Below are 15,113 nucleotides of genomic sequence, written 5' to 3' on the forward strand. Positions count from 1 at the left end.
CCCAAAATAAAAGACAAAGAGTAGATGAGAAAGTAGAATGTCGTAAAGAATTCAAAAACATTGGCGTGATACACATGCAGAGCAGATTAGAGATAATGGAAGTAGGAAAATTCGTAAGTCTCAAGAAAATGATAGTAAAGATCGCATTAGCACAAACAAACAAATTATTTCTCAGTGAAATAACGGAACAGCGAAAAGAGATTGAATATATTTTTTGGATTTAAACTTTAGGTTGGAGACTTGTAGATTGTCTAATTCATGTTGCCATCAGGGAAAAGTAGTGTTTTTTTTTTTCCTCAATGATGAGGCGTATCCGCGAGAAAGAAAAGATTTGTTGTTTGGTGAAAGTGAAATCCACATACAGTACGCAAGCGGCAGAGATGTAAAGTGTGTGATCACTTGTGTGTGTGTGTGATCAGACTATTGCCAAGAGGTCCCGCCCTCCTCCTAACCATTTTTAACCACGCCCACAGTCATCTCACCTCTCATTTGTGTGAATGCTTTTGTCAGACACAGTTCCTGCACTCTCAGCTCTTAGAAATGTTTACATTTTCCTCACTTTAAGTTCCCAATAAAAGATGTGTAGCTGCTGAAATATAAGGTGTTGTCAAGCACGGGTAAAACGCGTGTCGAAAGAATTCTCACAGTCCAAAAGTTTGTTTTAAAAGTATTTAGTGAAAGTTAAAAGCAAATAATCCACACAAGAATAAAAGAGAAAATCGTTACACACCTAGAATAAAAGGCAAAAAAAAGGAAAAACGTATCTTCTATAAACTTAGGTGAAGTTTTTCAAGAAAAGCTATTTCTATACTTAAAGGTTCTTAATTTCTTCTGTACACCTTAAGTGTACGGTATGGTACTTAAATAAACAAGTTTTCTTTGTGTGTTACTTCACACAGTCAAAGAGCCCATAGGCCATCAAGTATGGTCACGTGCACAAGCACGGTCATGGTTAAAAACCGTATGCCTCTACACCTTACACATGGTAAGGCTGTCACTAACTGAAGAATAATGTTTACTCAAAGCTGTTAAAAATGGCAAGAATATACCAATACAATTCTATTTACGGGGATTATAGGAACCTCCCATAGATTATGCATTGTCATCTAATAAATATTCGTAAATTTTATAGAACTAGGAAAAAGGCTCTTACAAGATGTATTGAAGAATTTAATCCCGAAGGGTTATCAACAGAAAAAATGAGTACACAGGCAATCCTGGCACAGAGAAACAATGAAGTCAAACGAATTAATGCAAAAATTGGTGATTGGTTACATGGCAAAGACATGTAGAATTTTATCAGGTGACAAGAAAGGTAATGTAGTACATCTTCAGGGGATAACATTAGACACCTAAGGAGTTCTTGATATGCCATTCGTATTAAAATGTTAACAGATTCCCATTAGAATAGCTTTTGCTATTACAATTTAACAAGTCACAGGGACAAACATTCCAAAAAGTTAGTTTATTTATTAGAGAGCAAGAAATGATATTCACTCACGGGCAGTTGTATTTTGTATTGTCACAATGTGTCCAATCACAGAATCAAAATTCAATGCGATATTGATGAAAAGTTAATTCCAAATATTGTTTTTACTGAAGTTTTACAGTAAAAGTGTAAGTTTAAAAAGTATTTGCCTGTTAATTTCAAAGCCAAACAGAACAAAATCGTATAACGCGACATGAAATATAATTTTCTTTCAATTTAGTACATTTTACTATTTTTTTTTTACTGTGGTTAATTACTTGCTGTAATGTAAAATAGTTCAATTATGCATATGTAACAATTCCCATGAAAATAAAAATCTGTTTAAATTTTACATCCGCTTCCCCATACGCAAGCAACAGAACTGTGAGTTGGCTACCGCGTAGTGCAGGCCCGGGGGTTGGCGAGCGAAGCGAGGTTTAAATTTTTTTTTACCAAACTTAGTTTTCAAAACACAGAACTTGGAAAATTAACCATTCACTTAACTAACCCAGAGTCCAATTAAAAACAGAAGCTGGTTGGAACAAAAACCTGCAGCCACAGTGGGTCCCCAGGACCAAGTTTAGAAAGCACTGATTTAAATGATAAACCTAAAGTAAACCTTGCCACAATTCATATTTTTAGCCTTAATTTTCCTTTCATAAACTTTATAAAGGCTAAAAATAATCATCTGTAAAACAATAACATGATCGCTGTAAACTGATTCAAAGCATCAAACAATCATTTAAATTACATTATTTAAACAAGTCCTTTAGTTTAACCAATTGACTAATTCTGATTGGAGCATTCACTGGATAAAGTTATAGGAAAAAAAAACGCTGGGGAAACTTGGAGAGATGAACTTACATTTAAATGTGTCTAGCTCACCTGAAAACAAACTGAAATAGACGCTAGAGTTTTATTTTTGCTCTAGGCTAGCAGTTTGAAGTTTATCTGTAATATCTTGGTGTAAAATGGTTACAACTTTGACCAGTTCTCCATCCATCCATCCATCCATCCATTTTCCAACCCGCTGAATCCGAACACAGGGTCACGGGGGGTCTGCTGGAGCCAATCCCAGCCAACACAGGGCACAAGGCAGGAACCAATCCCGGGCAGGGTGCCAACCCACCGCAGGACACACACAAACACACCCACACACCAAGCACACACTAGGGCCAATTTAGAATCGCCAATCCACCTAACCTGCATGTCTTTGGACTGTGGGAGGAAACCGGAGCACCCGGAGGAAACCCACACAGACACGGGGAGAACATGCAAACTCCACGCAGGGGGGACCCGGGAAGTGAACCCAGGTCCCCAGATCACCCAACTGCGAGGCAGCAGTGCTACCCACTGCGCCACCGTGCCGCCCACCAGTTCTCCAATTTTATGGAATAACAAATACTACACTTTTTTCTCTATTTTTTCATAGCACTCAAACCCAAAAAAGTGTTTTTTAATTAGACAGAAATGTGTTTTTTTTTTGTTTTTTTAAACACTGTATGTTAAAACGCTAACAAAAGGTGAAAATTGCCTCTATTTTAGTAATTAATACTAATCCGTATATAAATTGGAGAGTAGGTATGTTTGAGCCATTAACATCAAATGACCATAATACAGGGTGGCCCGCCTCTAATTGATCCTGTGATGTTGCAGTGAGTGTACATGAGCAGGCTGAAACGGGCACAGAGATGTACTGACGCACACTTTCAGCATCTTCTGTAAATGTGAGAACCAAGTTTGATCGTTTTTCTCTTCACCACGTAATGCAGTCATCTCGGTGGAGGCGGACCACTTTCTGTATAATACAGCTGACTGTGTTTTAGAAGAGCATATAATACAAAAACTGTTAAGTGTAATTTTAGTTAGACACATTTTGAGCTATTGACCCCACACTGTTAAAGACTTAATGGTTGGTTTATCTTCATTTTGTTAAGTGGCTTTTTTTCTTGCCATTATGATAGCAATATTGTCCAAATAATTCTTGAGATGGTGTAGCCACACAGTTTGTTCCCAAGTTGCGTTTATACACATAGAGGGCTTGTGAGTAATCGACCAAAGCCGGGACACCTGGAGGAGTTGGTCGCATCAACTTTCAAGGCTTCATTAACTTCCATTGCTGCATCAAAGCAGTAAGTTGTTAACCCACTACTTGCTTTCTAAAAAGGCAATTTTAATTAATCTTAGAAATGTCATTGTTTTTCAGTTTTTGGTAACCTAAACTTGTTTTTTTTTTTAATTAAAAAAAAAAAAAAAAAAAAGTTTAATGCTTGTCTTTGTATCAATTCAGGTTATTCATTGAACTTGAATTACCTTGCATATTGTAATCTTTCTAGTTAGCCAATAAAAGGGGTCATTTTGCTTAACCTCTCACCACATTAAGTTTACTGTATGTACTCACATATAAGTTGGGTCTTGAAACCTGAAAAATCGATCATAAAATCAGAGCCTGACTTATACGCCTCTTCAAAAATACGACACTTAATTTTTTTTACATCTTCTTGCCTCCTCCAATCTCGCATCAGTTTCTCAGACGCATTGAATTTTGTTGTAGCGGCGTAGTTAGCAATTTCTGTCACCACATTGACTTTTGATTTAAAACCAGTTTCATATTTTCTTCTGATAGAACACTCCATCGTAGATAAGGGATGCTCTTATGATAAAGGTGTATGAGGGTGTGAGATACAAAAATACACAAATCAGTGCAAACATCGCTTTGCAATAGTTTGGGTATTACCGTGTGGTTACGTAGGCACAATAAATAGGGAAAAAAAAAAAAATGCTGTGTCCTCCGTGGTTACTCTATCAGATGGGCGCTAGCATATCGTAATCTCTTGGACCAATGCGTGAGTTTTCCGCATTCAACTTATATGACCGACATTATAAAATACTGGAACTTATATGGTAAAATCAAGCCCTGACTTATCCGCACTTAAATGTGAGTATATATGGTAATAAAAATGTGGAAAACTGGGAGTGTTTCACTGGTTATGTATGCACATAAATATTAACCACAAGGGGGCACCTCAGACTTCCCAATCCCCAGACACCATTGCACTCCACACAAGGCTTGGATTCAAAAGATTTTGTCTAAAAAAAATACTTCTAGTAAGCTTTTCGTCTTTAATTCAGGCACACAGACAATCCTGTTTCCTCTGCTTTCTGCTTCTTCTTCTTCTCTCTCTCTCCTTTCTAACCAAACCCGGTAAGTACTTCCAGCATGCCAGTGTTCTAACCAGGAAGTACTTCTGGGTCAGACAGAATCTCAAGGTGATGGGGTAGCCTCCCCCCAGCAGCTCCTGCTAGGAGCTCAAATACCCCAACAGCTGGGCTCACAAGAAGTGCAATTCCCATGTAGCACAATGGGTGCTACACCATAGGGATGCATCCTCCCAGTGTACTGGGTAATATATGGCCCCAGTTGGTAGTCTCCCTCTGTCCTTCCATTTTCTGGTTGAGAAGCCAGTAAAATGGAAGAGCAACCATCCCTGGCAAGGATGTCAGTCCCTCAATGCTATCCATCTATGGTGGCCTCTCCACCAGGAAAAAACACACCATCCATCCCAGTCAGGATTACCTTTTTTGTATCCCTGCCATCCATCACAATACAAAAAAATGTATAATAAGCTGGTTGTTTTTTGACAATACAAAAGTAGGTGGAACTGCAGATGATGTAGAATCAGATACGTTGTACAGGGGAACTTAGCATACAGGCTTAGGCAGATTTGTGGCAGAGGAAATTTAATGTCAGTAAATGTAACATACAACACATAGGAAGTAAAAAGGAATGCACAATAGGAAGTCTGAAATTTGAAAGTACTCTTCATGAGAAGGACTCAGGAGTCATAGTGCACAAGACAGTGAAAAAAGCAATCAAAAAGGCTAAATGAATGTTCAGTTATAAAGCTCCCAGATGTCTGGAGTACAAGCCAAAGAACATTATATTTCTACTTAATGAGGCTTCACCTGAGGTAAGCAGAGATTAAGAAGTGATATATTTGAACTTTTTAAATTTATGAAAATAATTAGTACAGTGGATCTGGCTTTCACATTAATGTACTTTTAAAGAACTTGGAGAGACCGATAGAAACTTAAGGTAAATTTTTCCATTGCACAGAGAACCATAGTTTTGCATGAAACAAGCAAACTAATATTGTAATAGAAAGGGAGCCTTAAGGCACCTTCAGCACTCGGAGTGATGTTGTTATTTTTGGAGAACTTAGATGAACAGAGTGTAAGGACTCCAGGGGTCGCTGTTTCCCCTTTAAACCCAACAAACAGATGCAGACACAGGTTCAAAGCACTATTTGAATTCTTCTTTTAAGCAGTGCATCCAAAGCACCCCAGCCACAATAAACGGGCAATTGAATTACACAATAATACTATCGAATATTCTCTCCTGCACACCTCCCTCTGGTCCTCTCACAGTTCCTCCTGGCAGCCCCCACGGTACCCAACAGGGCTGAGAAACTGCACTCCCAAGTCCCAGGATGCCCTGTGGGAATCCAGGGCACCGTTACACTCCAGGGGAGCTGCCACCTGACATTTTGGGGGAGGCAGTGTCCTGGAAGAGCTGCCTTCCCCCATCTTTCCATCTCGGGGGCATCCCGTCCAGGATGAGTTATCAATCCCTCTTCAGGGCTGAATGACCTGTTCTCAAGAAAATTCAAGTGTGTTGGGGGGGAAAAAAAAAATGAACAAAACCGGAACTATGCTGTTTGCACCTTTTTACAGCATGTATCCAGCAGGGGGCACTATCTCCCTTGTTGGAATAAGTTCTTTTGTAATTACGGCATGTTACATAACTGGAAACTATATAGATATAATATAAAAAGGCAATACGGTGCTAAGAAGTCACATAGGAGAAATAACTTGGCTTTCTTTAATGATGGTTTACGTGGCATAACAGACAAGGAAGCCATAACAAGACCTTTCAGGTAGTGGGGGCCCGATGTGTAGAGTCTGCCATTTTCGTTGCTGCATTGGAAGGATTTTCCAGATGGGACGAAGGTATCTCCTATCTGTCAATCGGCTTCAAAGGTGTGCCGGGCAATGTTCCAAGGCTTTATACGGTTTTTTCATGTGCAGGCCTCCTCTTGGGTAAATCATGCCATTCCAAACAAGGAAAAGAATATCCAATATCATGCTGACTCTGACACACAGAAAAGGTACAATACCCATTTTCACAGTTGTCCCCGTTTTGTCTTCTAATGCTAGTCTAGCAGTTCTAAATGATGAGCCCCTGTGTGCTAAATCTGGCCTTGTGTTAGCTGTACATGTGAGAAGAAAAAAAAAAGCAGATTTAAAATATTTACACAGAACACAGTGACATATTAAACTTATGTTCTGATTAAACAGCAACACCAAGTTTTAAGTCTTTGGGTTAGGCATATCCAGTATTTTGCAGGTTTGTTTTTGACCTATTTTTCCAGCATATTTACAGGAAAGAAGAGAGGCCAACAGAGATGTGAAAGAGTGTGCCGGCTGGTCATGCCGAGACATGTGAAAGTAAGGGAGACACAAAAGTTAACAACCTGTGCAGGCCAACATAGTAGGGTAGCAGGATTTTGTTAATGTTTTTTTAATGTGTTTCTGTTCTTCCTTCATATACCATGAGTGTGTTGTGATTCAACAAGTTATTTTGGATTATTATTTGGCATTATTCTAGATGTGGACAAAACCGACGGTACACTTTGTCAAAGAATCATTTCATGGTCTTCCATTTTATAAACGAAATATTCTTCAAATTGTGTCGTGAAATTGGAGTATTATTTTTGCAACCCTTAATTCAGTGAAATGAAATGAAAATGGAACTCTGCCATTTGTTTTCTCCTTAAATAATTCAAAATGATCTTACACTTTGTATAAGGTTTTTAACAAAATCAGCTCAAAAACTTGTGACCTGTGTCTTTCACCAGGTGATTCCTTGTTGATTTCCTGTTCATAATTAATTTTTCCTCTCAACTGCTTGTTATTCTTACTCCTTGAGAACTTGATAAAGTAAAATTAACAAATTGAATAAGATTTAACACAATACTTTGTTCTTCACAGTGCTTATGTAATTTAATAAAAGCATTATGATAAGTTGCTGTTGAGAAATAGTCTCAAATTTATGTTCTTTACGATTTCTCTTTTTAGTCTACATTGTAAGTTTTAACTAAAACGTCATAATTGTGGCATTGGGTTTTATGTTTTTTTTTTCTTTTTCTCATTCGTCTCAGTGTTTTCCATGTTTGTGTTTTTTTTGTTTTTCTTCAGTATGTTAAGGAGAGTAAAAGTGAATCTGTCACTAACAAACAAATTAGTCTGGTTTTAGCATGATAGCTTGGTGTCCAATGGGCAGCCGCATGCTATCATTTGAGATTCGGCAGGCAAAAGCTGTTCTGCACTTGAAGATTTCTATCTTCTCTGGTTTCTTTTAATCCTTATTAAATGAAAAATTTGTATTTCTGCAGGTGTACAGGACAGTGGTAGCTTCTTCACATCTCAGCCCTCTCTTCAGTACAGATCTCAACAGACACCTCCCGATGAAAATATGAAGTGTGAGAATGTGAGTTTGGAAGCAGCCTCTTTGCAGGGAAGCTCTCTGCCTGTCGTGATACTTACAAGGATAGATGCAACCAACAGTAAGCCACAGGTGCACAACACCACTTCATCAACTCCGTCTGTCTGCCAAGAGCAGAGAAAAACTTTTGAGTGTACACCTAAACACAAAGATGAATTGGGTCCTACAAAACAAAAACGCTATGATTGTTCTGAATGTGGAAAGCAATTTGTTGTAAAATGGCATCTTCAGACCCACATGAGAATTCACACTGGAGAGAAGCCGTATTGCTGCTCTGAATGTGGCAAACGATTCACTCGCAATAACAGTCTTCAGACTCACACAAGAATTCACACTGGAGAGAAGCCGTATTGCTGCTCTGAATGTGGCAAACGATTCACCTGCAACAAGAGTCTTCAAACCCACACAAGAATTCATACTGGAGAGAAGCCATATTGCTGTTCTGAATGTGGTAAACGATTCTCTGATAGTAGACCATATCAAAGACACACAAGGATTCACACAGGAGAGAAGCCATACAGTTGTTCAGAATGTGGCAAGCAATTCTCAAACTGTACAAATCTTAAGACTCACAGAAGAATTCACACTGGAGAGAAGCCATATTGCTGTTCAGAATGTGGCAAGCGATTCTCGCAATTAAGCAATTTTCACAGTCACTCCAAAACTCATAGTGGAGAGAAGCCGTATTGTTGTAATGAATGTGGCAAAAGGTTCTCTCATTGGACCACTCTCAAGAAACACACAAATACTCACAATGGAAAGAATTCTTTTTTCTGAGCAAGCTTCTTTATGAAGAACCAACTGGATACTCACAGAAGATCTCACACTGGAGAGAAGCCACATTTGTGCTCTAAATGTGGCAAAGGATTGTCTGAGAAAAAGAAGTCTTCAGAACCTTGCAGAAATTCGTATTGAAGTGCAAGACACTAAGTAATGGAAATCCTATTAGGAGAGTTCTGAACACAAGTCAGTCACAATATACAAAATGATACAGCGCTGCACCTTTGTCATAACATAAACTAGGGATGTCAAAATAGCCAAAAAAGATTTGAATATTTCAAAATTTAAAAAAAGTAATTTAAATATTCAGATATTTTTGAACTAAGGAAAAGATTTGGGGCATTATTTATACATTGTTGAACATAGGCTGGACACAGATAGGCAGACACCGATGGTTAAAGCACCAACACATGTTTATTCATATTTTACTATATTACAAGTGCCATGCACAACCCAGTGCCCCAGCACCAATCACCCTTAGTCCAGGCCTCTCTTCCTGACCGCCTCCACTCCTCTCCTCCGAGCTACGTCCTCTTCCATCCGACTCCAGCCATCGAATGGAGGGAGGCGGTCCCTTTTTATGCTCACCTGGACGTGCTCCAGGTGCTTCCTGATGAACTTCCACCGGCACTTCCTGATGTGGCGGAAGTGCTGGCTGAGCATCCAGAAGCACTCCGGGTGTCCCTGGTATTTCTTCTGCCAGCGCCTCCGGGTGTGGCGGAAGTGCTGACATCCAGGTCTCATTATGCATTCGGGCGCCCCCTGGTGGTGACCATGGACCCCTATAGGGTTGAGCTTACATACTCTGTTCCTGTGGTCCCCATACTAACCAGGGCAGCTGCCCCGTCGTGGTCCAGAGGAGGCTTAATCCCGCTTCCGGGCGTCCCGGCTGGGTACCACCCCCAGCTGCTCGCCACAACATGAAAACTTAAATGAAAACACACAAACCAGTATTTTTTCCATGACTTACTCAATGCAATCTATAACATCAAGTGAAAGATATCACAGCTACAGTTCAGAAAAATTATAAAAAATGAAAAATCCTGAGATGAATAAAGAATATGGGCGGCACGGTGGCGCAGTGGGTAGCGCTGCTGCCTTGCAGTTGGGACACCTGGGGACCTGGGTTCGCTTCCCGGGTCCTCCCTGCGTGGAGTTTGCATGTTCTCCCCGTGTCTGCGTGGGTTTCCTCCGGGCTCTCCGGTTTCCTCCCACAGTCCAAAGACATGCAGGTTAGGTGGATTGGCGATTCTAAATTGGCCCTAGTGTGTGCTTGGTGTGTGGGTGTGTTTGTGTGTGACCTGCGGTGGGTTGGCACCCTGCCCGGGATTGGTTCCTGCCTTGTGCCCTGTGTTGGCTGGGATTGGCTCCAGCAGACCCCCGTGACCCTGTGTTCGGATTCAGTGGGCTGGAAAATGGATGGATGGATGAATAAAGGATCACCCCTCTCCTAAACTTAATCAGGTGTAAGGGCTCATTTATACTTCACGCTCAGAATGCATATGCGCGTTCTGAGCGTTCATTTGATGCGTCCTCTGAGCAGGTCCTCAGAAATTAACGTGACGCGTGTGCGAGTTGCAGTACCAGCAAAAAGTCGGGGGGCGCAGTGTGCTAAAAGTTGGAATGTGATGTCAGAGTCTCTGTTTACTATCTACATGTGACAGGAGGCCACTTCGCGGATCCTACAAGATTGGTGTGCGCGCTTCGATATTTGATAAATGGTTTGATGTGGTGAAGCAAAATGCCGACATACAGATGTATTTGTGGTGCTTTTATATTCAACCGTCGCATATTCCCGATTGTAATGACACAATACATTTTAAAAGTCTCACATACCGTCTTCTGTGCCATCTTTTTTTCTAGGGCTTCCATCCGGTCCTGACAGCAGCAGTCGACACACAGAACACATTAAATGTATGATATTCCAACTCTCTGCACATTTAGAATCCTTAGATTTATACTTGATACCACTTTCATGATGAAAAGCATTAAAGTATGTATGTTACATTTTACAGATAACTCGGTAATTTTGTTTAAATAATGAATACTGTTAATTACACACATGGGGGTGACACATTGGCGGAGCGTTAGCGCTGCTGTCTTGCAGGGAGTCACGTCGCTGATATTCCCTGCCTGTAGTTTACATGTTTTCCGGCTGGGTTTCCTTAGTCTGCTCCGATTTCCTTCCAAAGATATGCAGATTTGGTTACACTAAAATGACGCTAGTGTATGTGAATGCTTGTATTCACCTTGCGATGAGCTGATGCCTCATCCAGGGATTATTTCTTTTTTGTGCCCAGTGCGTACATGAAATGGTCAAATCCCTGGACTGATGGATTTAATCATTAAACATCCTTTTCAGAGATATTGCGGTAAGATGTCATCAGAATTTAATGGGTGTTCCAGGCAATTCACAACACAGCGAAGTCGAACCAGTTCTCACTGTGATAATATCTCGCACTGCCACCTGGTGGATTCCTCCAGATGTACGCAAAGTACACGTGCAAGTATAAACACTACAACACTTGCATAGCAGGAGCGTTCGCTGCAGCATGTGTCGCGTGAAGTATAAACCTAGTCTTAGTGTCCACCATTTCCATTGCAGACCACGGTTACTGGTGTCCTTCCACCTGTGATCAATTGTAATCAGTGTGATTAGTGAAGCTGTTCCTGGAGCATTCATTCCCTTGCTTGGTAGTGCAACTGATGGCAAACAACTGACTATGGGTGGCAAGCAACTTTCAAAAGATCTTGGGGATAGAGTTGTGGACAGAAATAAGGCAGGAGATGGATACAAAAAAATCTCAAAGGCTTTATCGATCCCAAGGAGCACGGTAAAGTCCATCATAAAATGTGTCAAGTGTTTGGTACTACTAGGACCCTCCCTGGATCCGGCCTTCCCTCCAAACTGGATGGAACAGCAAGGAGAAAACTGGTAAGAGAGGCTACCGAGAGGCCAATGGCCACTTTGAAGGAGCTACAGGATTTGATAGCACAGAGTGGTCATTGTGTGCAGGTGACAACAATTTCACAAGAGCGCCACAATTGTGGCTTGTTCAGGAGCGTCGCAGGAAAAAAGCCACTTCTCAAGAAAGGCCACATTAAGGCTCGTTTGAGCTTTGCCAGAATGCACCTTGAAGATTCTGATGCCATGTGGAAAAAGGTCTTATGGTCAGAGGAGACCAAAATCAAACTATTTGGCCTCAATAAGAAATGGTACACCTGGCACAAATCCAATGCAGCTCACCATCCACAACACACCATACCTACAGTAAAGCATGGAGGGGGCAGCGTCCTGTTGTGAGGGTGTTCCTCTGCCGCAGGGCCTGGGGCTCTCGTTAGGGTAGAAGGAAAAATGGATGGGGCAAAATACCATCAAATTCTTGAGGAAAACCTGCTACCCTCTGCCAGAAAGTTGAAGATGAGCAGAATGTTCACCTTTCAACATGACAACAACCCGAAGCACACAGCAAAATTGACCACACAGTGGCTGTAGGTGAAAAAAGTGAACGTTCTGGTGTGGCCCAGTCAGAGCCCAGACCTAAATCACAGTGAAAATCTGTGGAAAGATTTGAAGATTTCAGTCCACCAACGCTCACCATCCAATGTGACTGAACGTGAACAGTTAAACTGTAAAGAAGAATGGGGGGCAAATATAAATGGCTGTCTAATTATGCAAAGCTGATAGAGAAGAATCCCAACAGAATCAAGGCTGTCATTAAAGCAAAAGGTGGGTCAACAACATGACATTGGTTGGGGTGATCCTTTGTTAATCTCAGGATGTCTTGTTTTTTATTTTTTTATAATTTTTCTGAACTATAGCTGTGATATCTTTCACTTGATGTTGTAGGTTGCATTGAGTAAGTAAAACTGGGAAGAAATATTATTTGTGTGTGTTTTCATTTAAGGCTGTTAAGCAAAAAAAATTGGAATATTTCCAAGGGGGGAATTTCTTTTTTATATCCACTGTATGTGTATATATTATGTGTGTATGTATGTATGTATATATATATATATATATATATATATATATATATATAATTAGTTTGTATGTGTTTAAACACTTTTGTTCTTACTTTGTGATTATTACTATAATAATAAACAGTGGCAGCTTTATTTTTTTTTAATTTGTACGAATCTTACTTTATGTCATATCTTATAAAAACAGTTATGAAGGTAAAATCTTATTCGATTTTTCTCTTTTGTCTCCCTTTCACTTCAATTTCTTGGGGAAGCAGACAAGGCATGTCGATTTTCATAAAAAATAACATTCACATTTTTTGCAAAAATTGATCTATTTGTATGGAATGATTACAATAAAATCAGTCAAATTTAAAAACAAAAAATAATATTCACTAGATTTTAAAGACCAATTATATAAAGGTATAATTTCTTTTTTTTGTGGTCTCTTAACATGTGGGGTGATCTTTTCATAAAGGGAGAGGTTTTCTTTAATAATTTTAAATCTGTGGAGGTAAACCTTTTTGCATGTTAGTTAACACACACCGGGCCTTCCATTAGACCCCTTTAACCATGTTTATTCTTTCCCAGTCTTTTCTCCCAACCTTTTTTTCTCGCTCTTCCAAAAACTGCTATTATCTTGTTCAAGATTGACCTTTGCTAAGGAGTCCCATTTCACCTTTTGCCATATTCTCGTGGCCTTGGGACAGTCCCACATTATTTACTGATTCCTTGTTTGTACGTCTTTCCCTTGGGCATTTGGGGTGTTGGGAATCTTTTTCGTTTGCTCAGCTTCAGATTAGTCTCTTAAAACCTCATGGGCGGAAAGCCAGGCTAAATCTGCCAGTTTGTTGGGAATTTTTCCCCCAACCTTTTCCATATCTTTTTGGATTCCTTTTTAGATTTTCCATTGTTATTGGTTTCTGCCTTTCCTTCATTTCTGACACCAGTTCTTTCCATTTACTCCACAGACCCTTTTCGTCATTTGTGAAAGCACAATCCTTCATGCAATCTGTCGTCCTCTTGTATATTTTGGGGATTCTAACTACGTAAGGATTTTTATTTTGGGTTGTAAACAAACTTTTTCAAATGTCTAACCTTCATATGCCTGGCTAGTTCTGCTGCCCTTCCTTTCCCGCTTTGCATCAAGTTTATATACATTGCTGTGTATTTTAGTCTTAATAGGACCCTTTGGTCTGGGAAATCCCCCCCCCCCCCCCCCCCCCTTGTGTTTTTTGTTTTTTGTTTGTTTTTTAATCTTCTCCCTCGCTAACCTTTTATAAGCAGACCCTCCCCAGAAAGTAAAAACATTGGCTTTCTATTCTTTTTAAAATCTCCCCTGTTAGGAAAATACACTGTTGTCAGAAAAAAATTGCCTAGGCATTATTACTGATTTGAATCAGCAAGATCTTACCCTCATATCATAACTTCCTCATTGTCCAGAGGATTGTTAAACAAACTTTCTTTTCCATTTCCCTCCAATTGCTCCCTCCTCCCTTCCTTCTCCTCACCAAAGTTAATTCCCAGGACTTTCGTTGGCCCTCTATGCACCTTTTCCCTATGTCCGAACTCCTCCATCCACCTCCCTTGTAGTTGACACTCTCTTTTTCTTGTTCAGTTTCATCCCTGCTTCGTTCAATGCATTCCTGACAGAAATACAGTCCCTGCATATCAAAGTGATGTTGTCTATGCACAAGGTACATTTTGCCGACTCCTCCCAATACCACCCCCACCACCTGGTATCTCTAATCTGTGAATGTGCAGATGTTCCCTTTATACATCAAGCTCAATCAACATTACGAACAAAATGGCTGACAGAGGACATCCCTGCCTGATACCCCTTTCAATTTTCATTTCTCTTGATAGATACAGTTAGGTCCATAAATATTTGGACAGAGACAATTTTTTTCTAATTTTGGTTCTGTACATTACCACAGTGAAATTTAAATGAAACAACTCAGATGCAGTTGAAGTGCAGACTTTCAGCTTTAATTCAGTGGGGGGAATAAAACGATTGCATAAAAATGTGAAGCAACTAAAGCATTTTTTGAACACCATCCCTTCATTTCAGGGGCTCAAAAGTAATTGGACAAATTAAATAACTGGAAATAAAATGTTCATTTCTAATACTTGGTTGAAAACCCTTTGCTGGCAATGACAGCCTGAAGTCTTGAACTCATGGACATCACCAGATGCTGGGTTTCCTCCTTTTAATGCTCTGCCAGGCCTTTACTGCAGCGGCTTTCAGTTGCTGTTTGTTTGTGGGCCTTTCTGTGCGAAGTTTAGTCTTCAACAAGTGAAATGCATGCTCAATTGGGTTTAGATCAGGTGACTGACTTG

At 40.1% G+C, this 15,113-nt stretch overlaps 1 protein-coding gene across 1 annotated transcript in view; it reads left to right on the forward strand.

Moving 5' to 3' along the window:
- The window catches only part of LOC114667145 (zinc finger protein 883-like), a 51,163-nt gene that overhangs the window by 10,768 nt on the left and 25,282 nt on the right, over positions 1-15,113 (forward strand). The window contains exon 3 of the mRNA XM_028822330.2: positions 7,924-8,665. Within this exon, the coding sequence (XP_028678163.2) occupies positions 7,924-8,665 (742 nt within the window). The remainder of the gene's footprint in view (positions 1-7,923; positions 8,666-15,113) is intronic.

This window comes from Erpetoichthys calabaricus, chromosome 1 (assembly GCF_900747795.2).
Source record: "Erpetoichthys calabaricus chromosome 1, fErpCal1.3, whole genome shotgun sequence".
NCBI classification, from domain to species: Eukaryota; Metazoa; Chordata; class Cladistia; order Polypteriformes; family Polypteridae; genus Erpetoichthys; species Erpetoichthys calabaricus.